The 25,763-nt window shown below is 43.1% G+C and overlaps 1 protein-coding gene across 1 annotated transcript; it reads right to left on the bottom strand.

The window, feature by feature from the left end:
• Nucleotides 1-5,613: 5,613 nt before the first annotated feature.
• On the bottom strand, nt 5,614-21,861 carry Trim60 (tripartite motif containing 60). Its single transcript, XM_051181909.1, is given in 9 exon segments — nt 5,614-5,795; nt 5,798-5,836; nt 5,839-5,946; nt 5,949-6,062; nt 6,065-6,219; nt 13,016-13,445; nt 13,448-13,580; nt 13,582-13,762; nt 21,644-21,861. Coding segments are annotated over 9 exon segments (1,560 nt in total).
• Between the last annotated feature and the right edge of the window lie 3,902 nt (nt 21,862-25,763).

The raw sequence follows: 25,763 nt of genomic DNA, 5'->3' as shown, positions 1-25,763 counted from the left end.
TCTAAATCACAAAAACAAAAGCAAAGAGAATGTTTCGAGGCATGTAAAGTCACATGCTCCTGCTGTGTGCCTTACTGGTTGGCCTGGTATGACTTTCTTGTGTTTTACATCTTTAGTATAGGTCATAGTGAAATGTTTTAGAAGGTTGTCAAAATTATATGCCGATCTTTCATTTGTATAGCCTCACTGACTTTGGGGTCCCAACCTTCCCACCTCAGATATATGTGTGTGGGATTAGAAGCACTGATTTGATGCCTGTTTCACTCTGACATTTTACCTGAGGGCCTCATACATACACAGATTTGAGTATTGGGAGGAGGTCCTTGGGAACCTCTTTAGGTCACTGTCTATGGATCTCACTGTATCGAAGTGTCTTCTCACTTCTGTGGAAGCACACAATACTAACTTCCATAGCCTGTAGCTAACAGAAATGACTGGTCTCCTGATTTTTACATCAATGTCAACTGATTTTTTTTTTTTCTCCCTCATGACACAGACGCTGGTTAGCTCTAGTGCATTCCTTCCCAAACTTCCTCGTTTTCCTTTTAAAACATTCTATCACAGGAAGCTCTGCCATGAAGTCCCTTGTAATTCCAGCTACTCAGGAGGCAGGAAAATCCTTCGTTTGAGGCTAGAGGCAGCATGTCTCAAAAACCAAACAAGGGGAGGGTAGACAGCTCAGTGAATAAAGTGGTTATCAAAGTCTGATGGTGGATGTCTGACTCTGGGAATCCACATAAAAGTGAAGGAAAGAACTGACTCTACAAGGCTGACTTTGAACTCATAACTTAGACCAGGATATGCTTAAGCATATGCCACAAATATTAACATCTAAACATTTGCTAGGCCCTGGAATCTATTTGAAGAACAAACAAGAGCTCTATATATCTTAATTTTCTGTAAATGTATCTTGCTTAATTGTTTAAGTAAATAATTTTATACAAAAAAGCATGGTATGGTCTCACTGTTTTTAGCTAACAGATCAATTCTGAGACACAAGGCCAAAAATGCACAAATTTCTCTTTCATCTTTTGTTCGTTTTTTTTTTTTTTTTTTTAAACTTTCTTGCTATGTATCCTGTGCCAACCAAGTAATCAAAATCCTGCTGCCTCAGCCTTTGGAGTGCTAGGATGAGTCACCGTGGCTGGCCTGACAAAGTGTATTTACCAGTAGAAATATCATGCACAGTTGGTAACCCAGACTCAGCAGTGAGAGCTGAACCTGTGTTGTGATGATGATGGGACTGATTTTGGAGAAAAAGTCTCTCTCTCCCTATCTTTTGGGTGTGTATGGGGGTCTTCCAGGCAGACCTAGAACTCGTTATATCCTTCCGGATGACCTTGAACTTCTGATCCTTGTTCTCTGTCCTTCTATTGGTGAGAGTCTAGGCCTGTATCATCACATCCGTTTTACTAATTGCTAGAGTCTGAAGCCTGTGTTCCTCAAATGCTAGACAAGAACACTATCAAATGAGCTACATCCCCAGCACCTGACAGTTTATTGACAAACATTTCAGACACCTGACAGCTAAGAATCCCCTCCTACAATCAGGTCTCTTGACATCAGCTGGATATCTCTGATTTAACTCACTTCTGACAGTACCTGGAAAAAGTTAGATCCCACAAAAAGTATAGACCCAGCAGAGCCTGCTAGGGGTGCCTTAGCTAGGGCATCACTTTATTTACACTTCTCGGTTCATCACAGGTCATTGCAATTGGCACGGATCTTTACTTGCTGATCTATGTCACTTTTGTTTGTTTGTCTGTCTGAGACAGTACTTTGTCACCCATGCTGACCTGAACCCAGAGCAATCTCCCTGCCTCAACCTCTCAAGTGCCGGGGTTTAGAAGTGTGTGCTGCCACACTGAGCTTTTCATTCCACTTCTGATCTTCAGCTACGGGCCCTAGTTCCCTTAAAAATATCAGCAACAGGCAGAGTTGTCTGTGGTGAATGACTTGGAGGTGGTGATGAAAAAAGCTGATATTTTGTCTTCTGTCCCAGATTGTGGTTGTGTTAGCTTTTCCTGAGGTGAAGCGAAAACTGATATATCTTCAACCCAGACAGCCCAAAGAATTCATCTCACTCAAGTCTTGCTTGGAGAACCAATTAGTTGGATGGGTGTTATAGGCAAAGCAGGAGTAACTAACCCATTAGCAGTGATGCCACCAAAGAAAATGTCGTCGTTCCAGCAACCTTAATCACTGAGCATCAGGGCCTTGTGGGCTTAGAGTTGCCCACCGAGGTTTAAATGTGACCTTGTGAGTCTCAACCCAAGAGAGAAAGTTAATGGGCTGTGTCTTATGATGAACTCCTGAGGGGTAACCCTAGCTGTCTTGATTTCACACAGCCAGAGAGCCTAAAGGCCACGTTCACAGTATTGCATATTAGGGTGTTTCATGTCCACAAATTGAGCTACACAAAATGTGTTACGTGCTTTAAAAATGCTTTACATTTTATTCATGTGTACATATGTCTGTGAGTATGTGCATGAGTGGTGTGTTTCTTCAGAGGCCAAAGGTTGTCCTCTATGTTCTCTACATGCACAACATGGTATGTATGTATGTGCTCTCATCCTATGCACACTTGTTGAGGCCAGCTTGATCTACATGTGATCCTGCATCAATCAATCAAGACACAAGTTTGGGTGGAACAAGCGATGCATGATGCCTCATGTAATCTCAGAATTTGGGAGTCAGAGCCAGGACCACCACATATTCAAGGCAAGCCTGGCCTACACAGCAAATCCAGACTTGTTACAGTTGTAACTGTAGAAAGACCTGGTTTAAGAAAAAAAGTGGTTGTTTTGTTTTGTTTTGTTTTGTTTGTTTTTGGTTTTTCGAGACATGGTTTCTCTGTGTAGCTTTGGAACCTATCCTGGCTGGCCACAAACTCACAGACATCCACATGGCTCTGCCTCCAGAGTGCTTGAAGTAAAGGCTTGTGCCACCAACACCCAGCAGGAAAAAAAAAAAGTGTTTAAGTGTGTGCATTTATCTTATTTTCTTGAATCACAAGAATATTTTATTAGATGGTAAAAGCTTTGGGGCAGGTGAGGTGTAAATCATGGGCGGCTGCCTGGAGGAGACAAATGGAAGAAAAAAAGGAAAAGCCAACCACTAAAGCTAACATGGAGGTCAGATTCATGCATGGCTGGCAAGAAGCTAAATGATGGGGAGGGAAGTTTTAAAGAAACCATAAGGAAACCCAAAACATTGCAAGGGCCAGGGAATGACTCAAACAATTAAGGTAATAATAAGTCACACTTTTCTGAATAATTCAGAAAATCAGATAGACTTACAGCCCTGGAATCTTTCACCTGTGTGTAGTAGTTTTTAATGAAGAGGAGTTGGGGTGTAATAAAGGTATTTTAAAGAACCAGAAAGATGGTTCGGGGCTTAAGGGTGCTTGCTGCTCTTCCAAGAGGACTTAGTGTGGTTCCCAGAACCCTTATCTGGTGGCTCATAATCACCTATATTTACAGCTCCAGAGGATCTGACACACACGTCTTCCAGGCTTTATACATACATAAACACACATGCACCCACCCAGAGTGTTAAAAGGCACTCAGCAGTGGATACAATCTTCTTGGGGAAGTCAGATAACATAAGACATGCCAAGTGTGGGCACAAATTCATGCAGTGAGAACTGCCCATATAAATGTCTTGTTTTCAGATGGGATCCTCTCTGTAGCTCAGGCTGTGCTGGAACTTGCAGAAATCCCCCTGCTTCTGCTTGTCACAAATACTTAACTTTTCTTTTTTTTTTTTTTAGTATTTTGAGACTGGTTTTCTCTGTGTATCCCTGGCTATCCTAGAATTCACTTTCTAGACCAGACTGGCCCAGAACTCACAGAGATCCACCTGCCTCTACCTCCCAAGAGCTGGGATTGAAGGGGTGTGCCACCACTACCCAGTACAACTGCATTTCTTAATTTTAAAAATGAAATAAATATGGAAAGAAAATAAGAGCCTGTCATGTTTTATACTTTTTAAAAATCTTACTTTTATGTAGTTTTTGAGACAGGGTCTCACTGGGTAGCCCTGGCTAGACTGGAACTCCCTATGTAGACTGACTTCTAACTCAGAAATCCACTTACCTCTGCTTCCCAGATGCTGGCATTGTATCACAACATGAAAAATTCATCTGGCAACAGCTAATTGATCATGGCAGGACCTAAGTCTGAGATCACCACTAAAATCCAAAAGGATTAGGAAGTACCAGTAATTTCTGCTATATGTCACTCATAAACTGCAGGATTGAAATATTTATCCCAACAATTACAAGGGTTTTCTGTCTATTTGGGGGAGACTGGGTCTGACATAGCCCAGAATGACATGGGATTGACTATGTGTCTGACAATGCTCTTCAACTTTGGATCCTCCTGTCTCCACCTCCCTGAGTGCTGGGAATATAGGCTTTTGTTTCATTGTATGCATTGTATTTTACAGGATGTTGCTATATAGTGCAGATGATTTTATGACCCATAATCCTCTTGCTGTAGGCTACCCAATGTTTCTAAGAGACCGCTCCATTGTTAAAAAAAAAAAAAAAAAAAAAAAAAAAAAAAACCTGCCTGGAAAGCATAAGAACCAGATGTCAATATCTAGAACACACATAAAAATGCCAGGCCAGGTATTGTAGCACAGATCTGTCCATCCAATGCAGGAAAGGGAGAGATAGGATAGTGGGACTCAATGACTAGCCACTCTAGTCTAATTGTGCATGCTTCTCCAGAACATGCTTCTGCCTCAAAAGGAGGTAAACAGAATCCCCAGGAATGACAGCTGAGGTTGTCCTCTGGCCTCTAATGCACACACATATATGGGCCCATCCCTTTCCCCCCATACACAATAAAAACATATGTCAGAGTACAGAATGCAGGGGAAGGAGAGGCACTGAATGAACCAGTTCCGGCAAAAACAAACAAACAAAAACCAGTGATGCAAATGAGAGATGCTGCTGCCCCTTTTGGGAGATAAACAGAAGGCTTGGCCTATGAGGATGGTGGCTTCACACATTGAGATAATCACCAGAAGAGGGGAGGGGAGTGCATTTGCTGTGTGAAGGATCAGTGATTGAAACATGGATTAGAAACAGCCAAGGAGATGTATCCCTGGTACATGAAAGGACTTTGGGAGCACATTCCTCATGGAGGGATACCCCCTTAGCCTAGAGGCAGGAGGGAGGGCCTAGTCCCTACTCTTAATGACTTGACAGATTTTGTTGCTCCCTCCTCCCTGTGGAGTTGGGGGGGGTAAGATGGGAGAGTGGTGAGGGGGCATGGAGGGAGGGAAGGGAACTGGGATTGATATGTAAAATAAGCAAAAATTACACACACACACACAAAAAAAGAAAAAAGAAAAAAAAAAAAAAAGAAAAAAAGAAAAGAAAAAAGAAAACAGCTGGCAGGTCCTAGGCTGGTCTGTCTTCCTGCTGCTACCCAAACCTCCCAGGTGCTAGGTGCACACTTGGGGCAACCACTACCGCGTTAATTTCCTGAAAACCAATCTAGATCAAAGCAGTCTGCTTTTCAGTGGCTAAACTTAGAAGATTTGTTTTTGTTTGTATTGTTTAATTCCAAGCTTAAATGTACAGTCTAAATTACTGAAGAACTAAGACCTGTAGTTTCTGTTATGCAGATGTAGTGTGGGTAATATTTTAAGAGGTTCAGAATCTGTTCCTGTGCAGAAATAAGGCCAAATTGTGGTGGCAAAGGGATTACTGAAAGTGTAGAGGGGAGAAATGTCATTCATTTTACAGAAGAAGAGATCACTCAATTCATAATCCAAAAAATGCCGATCTTGCTGGCTGCAACTGGCAGAACCTTAGTTCTTTAGGCCTGTAGGTGACATAGCTGCTCTCACTGTTTCTCCCTCCTGCCCAGAAGCCCCCAGCAACTGAGGGCTGCTCACTCCAGTCCCCAGGAAGGCTGTCTTGACACACACCCAATGTGGCTTGTTTCCCACTTTTACCTCCCAGTAACAATGACCCGAATGAAATCCTTTACATCCTAGAAGAGCAGGCCAGAGGGGAAATCTCCCAGGGCGAGCACAGACACTTCACCTGCCTCTTTATAAAGCATATATTTTCTGTCCTCAGAAATAACAAGCTGAGGGTGTGCTGTGTCAAGATCAAACATCACATCTATTTGAAATCGCTCAATGACTCTCTCCAAACCAAAATACTGTGGCAGGAGAACGAGACCATATTACTTTGTCCTGAATGTTGAGTTTGGTGCATCTCAGGTTTCGTTTATTTATTTGTTTGTTTGTTTGTTTATTTGTCTATTTATTTATTTTTATTTTACATATCGAGCCCAGTTCCCTCTCCCTCCCTTCCTCCCTCTTTTCCTCTATTCCACTTTTCCATGCCCCCTGACCACCCATCCCTCCCATCCCCCCCCCACTCCACATGTAGGGTGATACCTTCCAAGAGGGGTCATCTAAATCTGTCAAGTCATTTGGAGTAGGGACTAGGCCCTCCCTCCTTCCTCTAGGTTAAGGGAGTATCCCTCCATGGGAAATGTGCTCCCAAAATCCTTTTGTTCACCAGAGACATATCCTGGTTCCACAATCCGAAGTCCCTTAGACTGACCAGACCTTCTAACTAAGACCCATGTTCAGGGGGTCTGAGTCAGTCCAATGCTGCTTTCACAGCTGTCAGTCTGGGGGCCCATTAGCTCCTCCTTGTTCAGGTCAGCTGTCTCTGTGGGTTTCTGTAGCCTGGTCTTGTCCTCTGTCTCTGCATCTATATTCCAGTTCGGTTCAGTGTTTAGTTGTGGATGTATGCTTCTGTTTCCATCAGCTACTAGATGAGGGCTCTATGATGGTGGATAAGTTAGTCATCGATCTCATTATCAAGGAAGGGCATTTATGGTAGCCTTTCCACTGTTGATCCAATTGTTAGTTGGGGTCAGTCTTGTAGGTCTCTGGACATTTCTATAGGTTCAGTTTTCTCTTCAAACTCTTTTATGATTTTTTCTCTCTCTCTCCCTCTCTCTCCTCTCATCTATTGCAACCCTGACTCAATCTTCCTAGTCCCACGTGCTCCACGTACTTTCCTCTCCTCCCTTCTCTTTCTACTACCTCCCTCTCCACTCACTGCCCCTCACCCCACTCCCAATATGCTCACGAGATTTTGTCCCTTCCCCCTTCTGTGCAAGGCCTTATATGAATCTCTTAGAATCCTCCTGGTAGCCTAATTTCTCTGGCAGTGTGAATTATGGCTGGTGATCCTTTGTTCTATGTCTAAAATCCATATATGAGTGAGTATGTTCCATGTTCCTCTTTTTGTGACTGGGTTACCTCATTCAGGATAGTTTCTTCAAGTTCCATCCATTTGCCTTCGAATTACAAGATTCCATTTTTTCCCCCTCAGAGTAGTATTCCATTGTGTAAATGTGCCACATCTTCTTTATCCATTCTTCAGTTGCAGGGCATCTAGGTTGCTTCCAAGTTCTTTGTAATAACAAATAATGTTGCCACGAACATAGTTGAACACATGTCTTTGTTGCATGGATGTAGATCATTTGGGTATATACCTAAGAGGAGGATTGCTGGGTCCTGTGGTGAACCGATTCCCATTTTCCTGAGGAACTGCCATACTGATCTCCAAAATGGCTGTACAAGTTTGCACTCCCACTAGCAGTGGAGGAGTGTTCCCCTTTCTCCACATCCTCTCCAGCACAAGTTGTCATTGGTGTTTCTAATTTTAGCCATTCTGACAGGAGTAAGATGGTATCTCAGAGTTGTTTTGATTTGCATTTCCCTGATAGCTAAGGATGTTGATCACCCTCTTAAGTTTCTTTCAGGCTTTTTGATGTCCTCTATTGAGAGTTCTCTATTCAGTTCTGTACCCCAGTTTTTAATAGGGTTATTTGGTGTTTTGGTGATTAGTTTCTTGAATTCTTTGTATTTTGGAGGTCAGCCCTCTGTCAGGTGTAGGATTGGTGAAGATCTTTTTTAGTCTGTGGGCTGCCTTTAGATGTTGTCCACTGTGTCCTTTGCCTTACAGAAGTTTCTAAGTTTGAGGAGGCCCCATTTATTAATTGTCCGTTTTAGTGTCTGTGCTACTGGAGTTATGTTCAGGAAGCAGTCTCAGTCTCCTGTACCTCCCAATTTCTCTTCTAAGGGGTTCAGTGTGGCTGGATTTATGTTGAGGTCTTTGATCCATTTGGACTTGAGTTTTGTGCATGGGGATAGACATGGGTCTATCTGCAGTCTTCTACACACCATCATCCAGTTGTGCCAGCACCATTTGTTGAAGATGCTTTCTTCCTCACATTGTATACTTTTAGCTGTTTTGTCAAAAATCAGGTGTTCATAGTTGTGTGTGTTAATGTCAGGATTTTATTCAATTCCATTGGTCTACTTGTCTGTTTCTGTGCCAATACCAGGCTGTTTTCAGAACTATAGCTCTGTAGGAGAGCTTGAAGTCAGGGATGGTGATGCCTCCTGAAGTTCCTTCATTGTACAAGGTTGTTTTGGCTATCCTGGGTCTTTTGTTTTTCCATATAAGGTTGAGTATTATCCTTTCAAGGTCAATGAAGACTTGTGCTGGGATTTAATGGGGATTGCTTTGAATATGTAGATTGCTTTTGGCAGGATTGCCATTTTAAATATGTTTATCCTACCTATCCCAGAGCATGGGAGATCTTTCCATTTTCTGGTATCTTCTTTAATTTCTTTCTTTAAAGACACAAAGTTCTTATTATATATGTCTTTCACTTGTTTGGTAACCATTACCCCAAGATACTTTATGTTGTTTGTGGCTATTGTAAAGGATGATGTTTCTCTGATTTCTTTCTCAGCTCCTTTGTCATCTGAATAAAGTAGGGCTACTGATTTTTTTTAGTTTATCTTGTATCCTGCTAGTTTGCTGAAGGTATTTATCTGCTGTAGGAGTTCCCTGGTAGAGTTTATTGAGTCACTTATATAAACTATCATGTCATCTGCAAATAGTGAAAGTTTGACTTCTTCCTTTCCAATTTTTATCCCCATGATCCCCTTCTGTTGTCTTATTGCTTTAGCTAGAACTTCAAGTACAGTATTGAAGAGATATATATAGAGAGGGCAGCCTTGTCTTGTTCCTGATTTTAGAGGAATCGCCTTAAGCTTCTCTCCATTCAGTTTGATGTTGGCTGTTGGTTTACTGTATGTTGCTCTTATTATGTTTAGGTATGTTCCTGTTACCCTTGATCTCTCCAAGACTTTTATCATGAAAGGATGTTGAATTTTGTCAAAGGTCTTTTCAGCATCTGGTGATATGATCATGTGGTTTTTCTCTTTCAGTTTGTTTATATGGTGGATCATGTTGATAGATTTTTGTATGTTAAAACATCCCTGCAACCTAGGGATGAAGCCTACTTGGCCATGGTGTATGATTTGTCTGATGTATTCTTGGATTGGGTTTGCCAATATTTTATTGAGTATTTTTGCATCAATGTTCATGAGGGATATTGGTCTGTAGTTTTCTTTCTTAGTTGTGTCTTTGTGTGGCTTGGGTACTAAGGTGATTGTGGCCTCATAAAAAGAGTTTGGTAACGAACATTCTGCTCCTATTGTGTGGAATAATTTGATTAGTATTCATATTAGTTCTTCCTTGAATTTCTGGTAGGATTCTGCACTGAAGGCTTCTGGCCCTGGTCTTTTTTTGGTTGGGAGGATTTGATGACTGCTTCTATTTCATTAAGGGGTTTTAGGTCTATTTACGTTGTTTATCTGTTCTTGATTTAATTTTCATAAATGATAGTCATCCAGAAATTTGTCCATTTACTTTGAATTTTCAAATTTTGTGGAGTACAGGTTTTCAAAGTATGACCTGAAAATTGTCTGGATTTACTCTGTGTCCGTTATTATGTCCCCCTTTTCATTTCTGATTTTGTTAATTTGTGTGTTCTCTCTGCTTTTTAGTTAGCTTGGATAAAGGTTTGTCTATCTTGTTGATTTTCTCAAAAAAAAAAAAAAACAACTCTTTGTTGCTTTGATTTTTTTTGTATTGTTTTCCTGATTTCTACGTTATTGATGTCAGCCCTCAAATTGATTATTTCCTGGTATCTACTCCTCCGGGGTAAGTTTGCTTCTTTTTATTCTAAGGCTTTTAGTTGTGCTGTTAATTCTTTAATGTGATTATCCTCTGTTTTCTTCATATGGGCACTTAGGGCAATGAACTTCCCTCGTAACAGTGCTTTCAAAGTTTCCCTTAAGTTTGCGTATGTTGTGTCCTCATTCTCGTTGAATTTTAGGAAGTCCTTACTTTCTTTCTTTATTTCTTCTTTGACCCAGGTATGGTGCAACTGCACATTGTTCAGTTTCCATGAGTTTGTAGGGTTTCCCAATTTATGTTGTTGAATTCCAACTAAAGCATCATGGTCTGATAAGATACAGGTGATTATTCCAATTTTTTTTTTTTTGTATCTGTTAAGGTTTGCTTTGTCACCTAGTATGTGGTGGATTTCAGAGAAGGTTGCATGTGGAGCGAGAAAAAGCTATATTCTTTTGTGTTTGGATGGAATGTTCTATAGATATCTGTTGAACCCAATTGAGAAATAATTTCAGTTAGTTCTTTTGTTTCTTTGTTAAGTTTCTGACTGGTGGTCCTATCTAGCATTGAGAGTGGGGTATTGAAGTCTCCCACTATGAGTGTGTGAGGTTTTATGTGACCTTTGAGTTTTAGCATTTTCTTTTATGAATGTGGGTGCCTTTGTGTATGGGGCATAGATGTTCAGAATTGGGAGTTGGTTCTGATGCATTTTTCCTGTGATGAATACGAAATGACTGTCTTCATCTCTTTAGATTAATTTTGGTTTGAAGTCTAACTTGTTAGATATTAGGATAGCCACACCTGCTTGCTTCTTGGGTCCATTTGATTGGAAGATCTTTTCCCAACCCTTTACCCTGAGATAATGTCTTTCTTTGAAGCTTAGATGTGTATGCAGCAGAAGGATGGATTCTGTCTTTGTATCCATTCTGTTAGCCTGTGTCTTTTTATGGGTGAATTAAGACCATTAATGTTGAGGGAAAGTAAGGACCGTTGATTGTTAATGCTTGTTTGTTTTAGATTTGTTGTTGTTGTTGGTATTGTGAATCTCTTTGCCCTACTTTACCCTTGTGTTCTGGTGAAGTGGGATTATCTATTGCCTATGACTTTGTGAAGCATAGTTAACTTCCTTGAGTTGCAGTTTTCCTTCCAGAGCTTTCTGTAGGGATGGATTTATAGATTTTCACATATTGTGAAAATCTGGCTTTGTCATTAAATATCTTGCTTTCTCCATGTATAGGATTGAGATTTTTCCTGGGCAAAGTAGCCTGGGTTGGCATCCAAGGACTCTTAGTGCTTGTAGAACATCTATCTAGGACTTTTCTGGCTCTGAGAGTTTCCAGAGAGAAGTCAGGTGTAATTTTGATTAAGTCTGCCTTTATATGTTACCTGGCCTTTTTCTTCACTGTTCTTAATAAATATTCTTTCTTTATTCTGTATGTTAGGTGTTTTGATTATTATGTGTCAAGGGGTCTTTTATCTTTGATCCAGTCTATTTGGTGTTTGTTATGTTTCTTGTACTTTCATGGGCATGTCCTTCTTCAGATTGGGAAACTTTTCTTCAATGATTTTGTTGAATATCTTTTCTGCACCTTTGATCTGGGCTTCTTTGCCTTCTTCTATGCTTATTATCCTTAGGTTTTGCCTTTTCACAGTGTCCCACATTTCCTGGATGTTTTGTGTTAAGGATTTGTTGCACTTAAGATTTTCTTTGGTCAATGTATCTATTTCCTCTAGTTTATCTTCAGCGCCTGAGATTCTCTCTTCCATCTCTTGTATTCTGTTGGTTATGCTTGCACCTGTAGTTCCTGATCGTTCACCCAGTTTTTCTATTTCCAGCATTCCTTCAGTTTGTGTTTGCTTTATTGTCTCTATTTCAGTTTTCAAGTCTTGAACTGTTTCCTTCACTTGTTTGTTTTTTTCTTGGCTTTCCTTATTTTATTGAAGAGATTTGTTCATTTTTTGCATTTTTTGCATGTTTTTTTCCTCTATTTCTTCCAATTTTTTTTTTCTTCCATTTCTTTAAGGGATTTTCTCACGTCGTCTTTGAAGGCCTCTATCATTTTTATGAAGATAATTTTTAAGTGGTTCCTTTCTGCTTCATCTGCTTTGGGGTGTTCAGGTCTAGTTGGTGTAGAGTCCTTGGATTCTGGTGGTGTCATGCTTGCCTTTAGGTGTTTTCTTGTATTGCTATCTTCCTATCGCTTCTTCCAGTGGGTGTAGGTGGGGTCTTTCTCTCTATGCTACTCCCCCTGTGGGCCTAGGTGGGTCAGAAGTATGATGTCTGAAGCTCTGGGTGGTCCAAGCTCTCTTGGAGGTCTCTCCTCAGGCAGGGGCCCAGTGATGGGAGTCAAATATCAGGCAGACAGGGACTCAGAGTGGCCCTCCTGCAGAGGCCCAGAGATTGGATCAAAGACCAAGCAGGCAGGAACTCAGGGCCTGGCAATAGGGGTCAAAGATCAGGCAGGTAGGGACTCAGGGTGGTTCTGCTTGGATAGTGGTCTAGTATGCTCAGAATAGCTCCAGGAAATTCCCTGGAGGTGGCCGGGTTGTTGGATCCGCCCTCTGTTCCAGTGCTCAACCAGAGCAGTGGGGCAGCGGGCTAGGTAGGGCACAGGGTGGGGGGGGGCAGGTTCTTGGTGGGAGGGTTGTGTATCAGAACACCAGGAGTGCTCTGGCTCTGGCTGAGGACAGGACACGAGGGGTGGGGGGATTTGGGACCAATCCAGGGAGTTCCCAGGGAAGGGTGTGGGGGGATTCAACCTGAACTGGTCCCAGACTCATTCTGGCAGAGGCCCAGCAATGGGGGTCAAAGATCATGGGGTTCAAAGATCAGGCAGATGGAGAAGACTCAGGTTGGTCCTACATGGATAGGTGGGCTTAGTGTGCTGAAAGCAGATCTAGGACGTTCCCTCCAGCAGAGGCTTGGCAATGGGGGTCAAAGATCAGGCAGGCGGAGACTCAGGGTGGTCCCACAGAGATAGGCTGATCTCTGGCAGGGGCCCAGAGCTCAGGCTGCATCTCAGGTTTTCAAATCTGTGGCAGACTCTTGGAGCGCTTGTTTGGAGTGTGACATGTGACTCTGCTTCCTCCAACAAATCTTCTAATGTGTGTACATGGTCTGACAGGGTCCCAAGATATCCCTGCAGCTTTGGTCAATCCACCAGCTCCTCAGTGTACATGTCATTTAGCAGTGCCTCATGCTTATTCTGCATAAACAGTTGGAGTTGCTCAAATTCAAAACGTACCTCTTGTTTTTTGTATCCAAACATGCTCCTCAGTTCAAGAGCTCTTCTGTGCTGCAGGACCAGTGCTGGTTCAGCTTGTTTCAGCTTACACTCCAAAGGCCTCATGCTGTCTTCTAGAATTCTCCTATGACGAGGGGCAGCTTTCCAATCAAGACAAAGTGCATCCTGTGTTTGTCAAACAATTTTCACTGGATACATAAGATGTTTAGATCCTCCATACAGAAAAGGGTCAGAGGCTGATTGTGCCTCTGACACACAGCACGCCTTTCAGACCTCCTCTCTCTGCTCTGGGCTCCTCTTCTACAGTTGCTTCATGGGATCAGTGAAGTTACAGATCTGGAAGTTCTTGCTGAAGTGTTTCTGTGGGAAATAAGAGGGGCAGATAGGGCAGGGGTAGATGCCCCTTTGATCTTTCCAGGAAAAATTGAGGCAAGCGTGACAAAAGTTGTCACCATATTTAATGCTCACTGGGTCTCTGAGGAGAGTCAAGCAAATGGGGCAGGTACAACTACCCCCCAAGTTTGCCAGGGCTGTGGAAAAGTCCATTGGCTTGTGAGCAAAGCCTGTGGGGAAAGGTCCCTTGGCAGGGCCTGCCGCCTAGGAGCTGAAGACACTATGAGCTGTGGGTCCTTGCAGGATGTCACTGGCCTGCTAGGGTGATGGTCATCTAACCAAAGTGCCTTAATAGAGCTCAAAAGTTGGAAGGAATTCAAAGCCTATAGCTGTCTCACAGACTCAGCTGTGCGTGTTGGAAAGCAACATGTGTGATGGACTTGGCACTCTTGTGGATGAGGACAAAATTTGTTTTGTTTTTATAATTTTTAATTATGTGCATGTACACATTAGTGCAGGTGCTCAGGGTGGCCAGAGGCATCGGATCACCCCAGAGGTAGAGTTTTAGATGGTTGTGAGCCCAGAAAAGCATGCATAGATAGGAAAGCCAGCAAGATGGCCCAGTGCGTCAAGGTGCTTGAGCCCAACCATGACAAACTCCATGATGGAAAGAAGGGACAATTCTTTAAACTGTTCTCTGGATGCCACATGTGGGCTATGGTATGTGCATAAGTACAGAAACACACACAAACCAAAAATAATATACTTAAAAATAAAGGTAGAAGGAGGGGAACCAACTCCATAAAATTGTCCTCTGACCTCCAAATGCATGCTGTGGCTTCATTACCCATACATGCATACACATCATGCATGTACCGGATTAGTTACATACAGTGGGCAACGCATGAGCATACTTGTGGCCACTTTTGGTTAATAATACCAAAGTAGCTGGGTAGCAATGGTGCACACCTTTAATTCCAGCACTTGGAAGGCAGATCTCTGTGAGTTCAAGGCCAGCCTGGCCTAGGACAGCCAAAGCTACATAGAGAGACCCTGCCCTGAGGGGAGGTAATGATAGAGAGGGAGAGGGAGAGAGAGAGAGAGAGAGAGAGAGAGAGAGAGAGAGAGAGAGAGAGGTCCAATTCATAGTGTAAATTTTTGTCTTTACAGCCCAGGAATACTTTAACAGTACTCTTTCAATTTCAACACTCTAGAGGCAGAGACTGGCAGATTCCTGTGCCTTCCAGGCCAGCCAGGATACTAAGTATGATATGGTCTCAAAACCAGAACTAACCAACCAAAAAAAAGAGGGTGTTTTAAATTGGACAGGCTGTGCCAACCAGATGGCTCAGTGGGTGTAAAGGTGTTTTCAGTCACAGGATGCACAGGACCACCTGAATTCAATTCCCAAGACCCACAGAAAAGCTATGAGGAGAAACCCCACAAAGTTGTCTTTTTAACCCCCACAGGCACCATGATGCACACATGCCCCACACACATGTCACACAGACACCATAATAAAGTGGTTTTGTTTTTCTTTTGAAAATTGTATGGGCTGGCCCTGAATTCACTATGTGTAATTCAAGCGGCCTTAAACTTTGGATGCTCCTGCCTCAGCCTCCAGATAAGCTGGGATCTGACCTGCAGGTCTGCAGGCAGACCCAGAAGTGATCGTGTCTTTCTTGATTAATTAATAATTAATTTTGAGAACAATTAACCATAGACACACACACACACACACACACACACACACACACGCACAGGCATGCACGCACGCACGCATGCACGCACATGTCTTCTGGCCTCCGCAAGCAACATGGTATGCACATGCCCACACACATGTCTCACACAAAGAAGATAACAAACTGTTTTGAAAAGTTGGACAGGCTGGCCTTGAAATAATTCGGTATGTCAGGCAGGCCCTTACCCTTTGGATGATCCTGCCTCAGCCTACAGATGAATTGGGATATGTGGCCCTGAAACAGTGATCAAAGAAATGATCCCGTGTTTCTTTTCTTAAAATTGTAAAATTTATTTTTGTGTGTGGCTATTTTTCCTCTATGAATGTCTGTGCACCATGTGTATGCATTCCTAAAAGCTAGAAGAGGGTGTAAGGGTCCCTGGGGCTGCAGTTTCAGATGGTTTTGAGTTGCCACATGGATAGCAGAAATGGAACTCTGATCCTCTGAAGAACACCAGTGCTCTAACCCTGATGAGTCAGCTCTCCAGCCCTTTCTTATTACTGCCTTTTTAGTCCCAGGAACAATTTGGGAATAAGGGTTAGGCCAAACCATTCCATTACTTCTTCTGGGGACAGAGAGATGCCCCCCCCCCATTAAAAGCACTGGCTATTCTTCCAGAGGATTAGAGTTCAGTTCCCAGCACCTACATGGTAGTCTACAACTATCTGTAAATCCAGCCCCAGGGTATCCAAAAAGCCTCTTCTGACCTCTGAGGGTACTGTATGGATGGAGTGCCCAGATATACAAGCATGCAAAGCACCCATATGTATAAAGTTAAATGCTATGTACTACTCATTGTATTCTGTTTCCAGATGTCAAAGGACCAGGGAACTCTCTACTGCAGGATTGCCCTCAGTGCTGGGGTCCCTTGGTGTAGATGTGAAGGTGGGGTTAGTTTTGACTTTCTCAAAATAATTAGCTTTCAGGAAAGCAAATCCCAGAGCATAGCATTTTCTACACTCTTGGTGCAGAAGCAGCCCTTGGAAAATGATGGGTATTGTGATCAGTGAACAAGTGGGTGGGTCTGTTCCAGCTCAGTAACTGAGGCACTGTGGGGCATGAGGGGTGGAATGAGATGGGTGATGGATACAGGTTGCATTTGGATAGTACACGATGCAATATGAAAGTGTAAAAGAGAATACTGGGGTGAGGCAGTATAAGAGGAAAGGCAGGGAGACTGGAGAGGTGCTGGGTAAGGGATCAGCCACGATTAAGTATGTATTACAGTGCCCAAAGGAAGACAGCATTAAGCTTACTATAGGGTGTGGGGTGCACTTTTAGTCAACAGCACTTGGAAGTAGAAATATAGGCAGGTGGGTTTCTGTGTGCTGAAGGTCAGCTTAGTTTACATCGAGAGTTCCAGGCTATCCAGGGCTAAATAGTGAGACCTTGTCTCAAATAACATCAACAACAACTACTACTGCTATAGCTCATAAGACCTCACAGAATATTTCTAAACAGCTGGAAGGTACAATTCTGAATATTCCCAATACAAACAAATGGTAAGGGTCTGGGGACACCATTCACATTGTAGAGAGTTTGTCTTAAAAGTATGAAGGTCTGGTTTTGAGCCCTAGTAGGAAAAAAAAAAGCATGCCTTATGCAATCTGATCATTATACATTGACACTGAAATGTCACATTGTATGCTATAAATTATATGCAATTACAACATGTCAATTAAAAACAAAACACTCAAGGCCCAGAATAATAGTCCAGTGGCTAAGTACATTTGCTTTCAGCCAGGAAGATTAAGTACTCTTAAGAGGGCTAGCTGCTGCTCTTTCAGGGGAATCAGAGTTCAATTCCATATGACCCATGACAGGTAGCTCACAAATACTTGTAACTTGAGCTTCTAGGGATCTAACACCCTCTTCTGGGCTTGTAGCCCAGTGCAAGCGCGCGTGCACACACACACACACAATCTAAATGAATAAAGCATCAATTTAAGAAGAAATAAAAAGGAAAGAGTAAAGCTTGTGGCAGCTGGGCCTATAGCTGCCAAGGATGTAGGATGAGGCATGTTCACAGTCAACAATCTAATGATGTGAAGGAGCTCTTCATGATCTTGTGAGTGAGAACTGCTGACTTTTATCCAAAATAGACACCACTGCATGCCTGCTGAAGCTCCTAGGGTGTGGAGAACATGGCAGAGCCTCAAGGCTGGCTCCATTGTTGATGGTTGTCCCTTTTAGCTCTCAACTTAACACAAAGGAAAGACACCTGGGAAGAAGGACTCTCACTCAGGTAAGGAATTGCCTCTATCTGATTGATCTGTAAACATGTCAGTGGGGCATTTTTGTGATTACTCTTCGATGCAGGAGGCAGCCCATTGTGATTACTCGGTGACAATGAGACAGTGTCTCAAACAAGGTAGAATTCTGGGATTGCCATCCCAGACTGTCTTCTGACCTCTTGTGAGCCGTGGCACTCACATGTCCTCATTCACAGACATAGCATACACTGGCACAGCTAATAAAATAACATTAAAAACCAAACAAAGGAGCTAGATATGTGGCTCAGTGGTTAAGAGCAATTACTACTGTTGCAAAGGACACAGGTTTGGTTCCTGGAACCTACCTATAAGGTGGCTCACACCTGCCTGTAAGTCCAGATTCTGAGGATCCAACACATCTTCTGGCCTACATAGGCTCCTGCACTAATATGGTACACATAAACTCATACAGACACATACATATAAATGAAAAACAATCTTCAAAACAAACAAACAAACAAAAACACCAAACAGTGAGGACAAAGCAAGATCAGTGGGTCAGGTGCTGGTTGGTGAGCCTGATGATATGAGTTTGGTCACCAGGGCCCAGGTAGTGAAAACTTGCCTGCAAGTGGTTCTCTGACCTCCACAAGCAGAATGGGGCACTGACACACAGACTCAAATAAATAAATAAATGTACATGCACAATTTAAATTTCAAAGTTATTTTAACAGGACAGTAAGGCAAAGAACTGAGCCCCATTCCAATCCCAGGGGTGTCTAGGCATTGTTTTTCATTTGCTATTGAGACAGGCTCTCCCTACATTGCTTAGGCTGGTCCTCTAAGCTGAGATTGTAAGTGTGCTTCAGGGTACCAAGCTCTCTGATTGGATGTTTTAAAGGGAAATGGAAGTTCCGAGATGAGCTTGAGCTCACAGAGTCAGTGATAAAATCCAGGAGAGTTAAATCTGCTAGCTGGCCAGTTATGGAAATCAGCATTTCATTGTTCTGCAAAGACTCGAGAAGACACTTCTAGTTATGAAATCAAAATATAGTGGTATGAGGAGAACTGTAGGAATTGATTGCAGGACCTCCCACCAACATTCAAATCCAGAGATACACACAAGGCTCTTAAATAAAATGACAGTGACTAGGGCCAATGCTCATGCAAATTCCCATCATTCTTGAAGCAGAGACAGTTGGATCTGGATCTTTGAGAGTTCAAGATCTTTTCTGGCTACATATTGGCATTCCTAACCAGCCAGAGTTACCAGAAGAGACCTTGTCTCAAAAATAATAAAGAGAGAAATTTGGACATGATAGATCATGTTTATTGATCAACTACATTTTTTTTCAAGACAGGGTTTCTCTGTATTGTTTTGGAGCCTTTTGTCCTGGAACTTGCTCTGTAGATCAGGCTGGCCTTGAACTCACAGAGATCCGCTTGTCTCTGCCTCCCAAATGCTGGGATCAAATGTGGGCACCACCAATGTCCAGCTATCAACTACATTCTTTCAGATGAAGATTTTTTGGTTCTGAGTGTGTAGTGCAGTAAATAATTACTCACACAGGAGATCCTGGTGTCCTTTACTATTCCTTGAGTTTGCTATTAACTGAGAGACAACCACAGCTGTTTGGTATTACCACCATGGGACTTGTCCTACTAGCCAATTGATAACAGTAGCCCCTTAGACTTCTACAACAAAGGATTATATGGAGTGTACTCAGATTTTAGTTAATATTAGGAGTGGGTCATGAACCAGCCTATCTCCATCTTAGGCTTAAAGCTATCTTATAGTAAAGGTAAACTAGGTTCATTCCTGTTTATGATTGGTTAAACCTGTTTCTCATGGATTGGTCTATACCCCACCTGTAACTCTAAGTACAAATGGTTCTGGGATGCCTGTTCCAGGAAATGGCAGCCATGTCTTTGTTTCACCATCTTGCAACCCTACGTTTGTTCCAAAACGTTAAGACTACTTTGCTATGACCACCTGTGGGTATGACCATCTTATGACCACCTTGCACTCATCTTTGTTTCAGGTGGTCATTCCTGACTAACTTGTTATGCTTGTGTTCTGCACCTGTAACCCCACCTATTTTGCCCACCAAGTCCATCATTTGGAGACCTCTTACTCCTGAGTTTTAAAACTTTGTCTCCCTCACATCCAATGATGATGATCCAATGGGGATCTCTTGAACCCCATTTTTAGGGGCTGACAGCCCATCTATATGAATAAAAAAAACTTACTTTAATTAATTTGGCCATGATGATTTGGGTTGGAGGTGGTCTTTATCCTCCAATCTTTTGGGATTAACATAGAAAAGAAGTAAGATGAGTGAGGAAAAGAATTTAAGTAGTAGATCAACTCTGAAGAGAGAAAATGTTACAGTGGATGAACTCACTAAGAAGGAATAGCTGAGATATTGTTAGCAGCTGTGGATTCTAAGGATTGTTCAAGTTATGGAAGGTGATAGTTGAGAAGAAAAATGGGGAGGGGAAGGATGAAAAAGAAAAGAAAGGAACAAGAGGGGTGGGCTATGAAAGGAAAAGTATTGACCCAGGACCCCTAAGGCCAAGTTTTCAGCACAAAGGTGATCTATTTGCCCCAGAGGAAGAGAGGGCAGGGAGTAAGAGACAAAGAGGATGAGGGAGAAGGGGAAGGGAATAAGAGAGAGGGAGCTGGGTTATTTGTCCTGGGGGGAGGTGGGGCACAAGAATGGCATGCCTCTGGATAGAGAGGAGACAGAAGTAGCCCATAAGCAAATGGTGGTTTATGGAGATAAAGAGAAAACCCAATATACTGGTGAGGTGTTTAATTTTAATTGGGCATGCTAATTAGGTGAACCAAAGGGGGAGTTTGATTGGTGGACTTCAATACTTTGACAGCTGGACCTTGGTAGTCATCCTCAGGAAGAGGAATTAGCCAAATAAAGGAATAGATCTTGATGGCTAGCTTTAGGAATGTAATCTAACCATGTCTATCAAGGCTGGGGAAATCAGAGAGGAGGATAAGGTCTGCCAGAGCCATGCTCACCATGCCTGAGCTGGCCAGAGTCCCTTCAGGGTCTATGTAATGTGACTGAAGGTAAAGAATGCTTTAAAATGAATTGAATGAAGAAACAGAAACAGACCTAAAAACCTAACTGAACAACATACAAACAAAAGGAAAACCACCTTGAGACATGTACGGGAGAGGTAAAGGTAAACAACAGAAAATAAGAGATAAATGAGTAAGTTTGGAATGACTTGCTGACCCATCGGAACAGAGCTGAGAGGTGAAAGTGTCAGACCATTCTGGCACTAGTGGTTCCACCTGAGTGGAGGTCCTTTATCTCCTGCAGCCCCAGTGTTGTTGGGGTTCTCTGTAGCTGTGTGAGAGGGAGGCCTACTTCACAGGGGTTCTCCCATACCAAACCAGTCTCTTATCTCCAGGGGATTTGGTTTTTGTTTTAATTTTTGAGACAGTGTCTTATGCTGTGGACCAAACTGGCCAGGACATCACTGTGTAGCCCAAATCTTGAACTTACAGTGATCCTCCTGCCTCTGCCTCGAATGCTATGGTCACAGGTAGACACCATCTTGCCCAGCTTGTGTCACCTGTCCTTGTGTGAGAGGACACACTCCACCCACAATAACTCCCCTTCTTCCAGGTTGTCCCGAGGTCGCTTCCTTCTCCCTCCCCCCATTCTGCTTCTTTGTCTGTATGCCCCTTTCTTAGCACCTCACTTATTCATCCAGTTCTAATGTCTGATAATTATTAGAGATAATAGATAATCCAAATGTCAACGGAAGAATGACACTAGTACACCATGGACCTTTGTAATGTAAATCCATGCCCCTTAAAATAAAACAAACAAAACAAAACAAAACAAAAAAACATGGTGAACTTCAACCTAACAATTATTACAACAAATGTTATAGTCTAAAGCTCAAACACATTTTAGCAATTTTGAAATTGAATTGAGTACAAACCAAATAAAATTTACAAGGTAACAAACATGTCCACCTAGGACTGTGGGGACACTTGAGCCTTCTGCATGGATAGAAGTGCCCCCCCGCTGGTACCTCTCTAAGTCATCAAGGTTGTTTTCAGCTTCTCTTTCAGTCTCCTTCCCGGGCTCTGGGTCTGCCACAGGCTCTTCCTGTGCTGATGTGGTTGCGGCAGCAGACACAGCTGCAGAGGTTGCAGGAGCTGCAGTGGCTACAGCCACACCTTGTCCTTCTTGTGTTTTTTTGTGCTTCTTACCCTTTTTATGTTTCTTGTCCTTTTTCTTCTTCATCATCTTTCCACCTCCTTCTTGATCAGAATTCCTGGCAGGGGACGGGCTTGGTGTTGGTCTTTTAGCCTTTTTGCCTGCCACTGCAGGGACCAGTTTGTGGAGGGTGACTGAGACTGAACAGGAGGATGTGCTGAAGGCTTTTAGCTGCTGGCTCAGGAGATCCAGAGACGGATCGGTAGAGGAAACCCTTCTTCCGGACTAAGGGCTTGGTGAGGCAGCCTTTTTTTTTTTTTTTTTTTTTTTTTTTTTTTCTTTTTAGGCTCCAGATGGGAACTGCCTTCCTTGGGGCGATGCTGATGCTCCTCTTCGAACAGGGGGAGGACTTGAGGTCTGAGGAGCTCGAGGATATGGTGAGGGCGAATGCCGTTTGTCTGGTTGTGGTGACCGGGCCTCCCGGGTGGAGCGGCCTGGGGAAGACCCTTTCCTATGCTTTGAAGATAAGGAGGGTGGGTGGCAACCTCCTTTTTAAAGTTATTTTGAGATAGTTCTCAACAAGTTGCTCTCTCTCTCTCTCTCTCTCTCTCTCTCTCTCTCTCTCTCTCTCCTCTCTCTCTCCTCTCTCCCTCCCTCTCCCTCCCTCTCCCTCCCTTCCTCTCTCCCTTCCTCCCTCCCTTTCTCTCCTCTGTAGCCTTGGCTGGCTAGGCACCTACCTGGCTCTGCCTCCTGAGTACTGAAATTAAAGGTGTGTTATCACATCTGAGAGGGTTTAATTTTAAACACAGGTATTCACTCTATAACTCAAGTGATTTCAGTATACTTCCACAAATTTAAAAATGGTATTCCCTCTATAACAGTGGTTACTGACTATAAAATGTAACTTATGACCCCACACGACTTGTGGTGGGATCCTCATCCAAGAGTTCACACATGCCACAGGAGTGTTGTAAGTCTAAACTGTATCCACACCTCTCGGGTGCATTTTATCTTGAACACCACAACTATTCAGGGAAAGGCTGAGTGGGAGCGCCCCCTAGCGCCATGACTCTTGTATGGTTCTTTCAGACTTTGAACTCCTCTGTGCTCTGGTGCGATCTGGAACTCTGGCCTGCTGAGCCTGAATCAAGAGCTCAGGCTGGAAACAATCCTAACACCTAGGTTTCAGGTTGGAAAGCCAGGGGCTGGAGTCAGAGATGCTAACCACCGGCAGCCTGAGATGACTCTACCTGTCCAGCCCAGAGATGTGTTATATCATTCTGGGATGCTAGAATGGAATAGGGCTTCGGCAGGCCCAGTGGACCACCAATTCCACCAGGCGGAATGGTGGGTTGTTTTGGAGCCTGTGGCTCCAAGATGCCAAGCCTGAGCTCAGGGCAACACTCCCACAATGCTCAATTGATCAGGACTGGGGTTCCCTGAGCTCAGACATTTCTGGCTCTGGGACCTTACGGTGCAAGGTGATGAGTTAAATTGGGATATGGATCACTGGGACTTATGTTTCAGGTGGTTATGAGCCAAGATGTGGTGCTGGTAAAAGAACGGGTTTTCTGCAGGAGTGCCCAGGCTCTTAATCTCAGAGCCACCTTTCCAGTCTCCAGTTTCTAGTGTTTTAATTCTTTTTCTTTCTTTTCTTTAAGACAAGTTCCTTTAGGGTCTGATGTGGTAACATACAGTCTCTAAATTCAGGCCAGTAAAGGTACAAGATCAGATAGTCTAAAGGAAAAAACAAAAACACAACAACAAAAGAGTCTGGGAAGATGACTCATCCCTTAAGAGCACTGGCACAGGGTAGCTCTTAACTCCAGTCCCAGGGGACCTTACACATAGTAGGCAAGGACATTAATCAAGTACACTCCACCCAAGACCCATTTATACTGTGGGTGATTATCACAACAGCTTTTTGTTTTTTAGGGGTATACGTTTTGAGTCAGGGTCTCATTATGGAGCCCCAGCCTCTCAAGCACTGGGATTACAGGCCTGGGCCATTGATGCACACCTTCAACAGTTTCTTTCCATGCCTTGCACAAGACTGGAGATACTCCTTTCTGGAGTAGCTAGGACTGCAAAATTCCTAGCTGTAAAGCAGAGAGTTTGTTGTATACAAAGTGGACTAGATGTAAATGGTGAGGTCTTCCTTCCTTCCCTAGCAGAGTCAATCAAACAGACACACTCAGTCCACAGCACTGCAGGTCACTGGGTAGTCTGGAATAGCTCTCTGGGTTCAAAGCCAGCCTCATCTACAGTGACAGTTCAAGAAAAGACAACAAAACAGAAAACAGAGTGACATGCATTTTGGTGAGAAATACGGTGGCAGACTAAAGAATGTTGGAAGCTCCTACCTGCAAATGCCAGCATAACCCACTAAACACAGTATGTGGAAAACCAACACAGGAGGGTCACAAGTTCCAACCCAGTCTGAACTACATAGCAAGACCTTTGAAAACTGAAAAGTAGCTATAAGAGAGCACACATGCTTGACATTAGTAAAGGCTTTTGTTTTTACATTTAAAAAAAAGATCAAAATAAAATTTAAGGTTTTATTTGTAATCACATGTGTGGCTCTGTGCCACAGTTGGACATTGTTTTAGACAGGTATAAATATAGCAATTTCATAGGCAAAGGAGAGGGAAAAATGGCCTTTTTAGCCATCTCATATAAATCTTGTAAAACAGCCAGGTATGTTCAAGCAAGGTTTGATCCCTAGTATTACATTGCAATTAAGTTCAAATACAAACAAAATTTCCTTTAAAAGGAGGGGACAGGGCCTTGCAGGTTTGGGCTCATTTCTGCCTCCCTTGTTGCAGATTCCCTCAGTGGCGTGGTGAACAACATATGCCCTATGTGGGTGGCACTGTCCAGTGTGGGAGCACGGGCATGCTTCTCCAGGTGAAGGTGACCATATTGAGATCCTAGGATTGAAATGACTAGGTCACAGCAGTCTTTCAAGTTTAACTTTTCCTTTGTTGCTTTCTGGACATCCTCAGCATCCTCCTCAGCCTCTTGCTGTCCACATCATCCTCTTGAAACGTCACTGTAGATGAGGCTGGTTTTGAACCCAGGGAGCTATTCTAGAGTATCCAGTGCCCTGCAATGCTGTGGACTGAGTGTGTCTGTTTGATTGACTCTGCTAGGGAATGAAGGAAGATATCACCATTTACATCTAGTCCAGTTTGTATACAATAAACTCTCTGCTTTACAGCTGCCCACTCTCCCACAGCTTCCCGCTCTCCACGTCTGCTTCCCCTTCCCCTTCCTCCTCTTCCTCACCATCATCACCTTCTTCTCTTCATCTCTGTCAGCTGCTGCTACTTGTGTGCCTCCTCACTGGCAGGTACCTCTCTTCCATTCTGTGCCTCCTTCCGGTCCTCGGTGGTGACCTCAGAACTTGTGTCCACAACTGTGCCTGACAGCAATGGGTCAAAGTTCAAGGTTGCTGCCAGACAGCAGCAGACGAGACAGATGGTGACTGTGGCTGCTGGGAATGTGGAGCCAGGACCCATGAACAACATCAAGGTGGATTTTCAAGAAGAACTTAATTTTTATTAAAGGGGAAAAATGTAGATGATCAATGTGACTGACTGATGAATTCTTACTGCAACTGCTAGAGTAACAGGCTTTTCAATTACTTTAAGGATCACCAAGACACTTTTTAATTGGGCCCATAATGCATTGTGACTGTTATAAAAAATACTCTAAAAAGCACCCCCCCCACCTGCTGACTAAATTCGCTGGTGGTTCTGGCTTCTTACCACTCAGGATTGTCATCTGTGAAGATCTTCAGAGGCATGAAATCATATCTAGTATAGAAATATGGCCAAAGTGTGCCTTAAAAAAGGAAACCCTACCCCCTCAAAAAAAAAATACAACAACAACAAAAAAAATGAGGTGTGTGTGGATGGAGTGGGGTGTGGGAGGTGGATAGATGGATCAACAGTCAAGAGCACTTTCTGCTCTTGCAGATGATTCAG

This window comes from Phodopus roborovskii, unplaced genomic scaffold (assembly GCF_943737965.1).
Source record: "Phodopus roborovskii unplaced genomic scaffold, PHOROB, whole genome shotgun sequence".
In the NCBI taxonomy this organism is placed as follows: Eukaryota; Metazoa; Chordata; class Mammalia; order Rodentia; family Cricetidae; genus Phodopus; species Phodopus roborovskii.
Note: the sequence above shows the minus strand (reverse complement) of the source record. Positions and strands in the feature narration are given on the sequence as shown.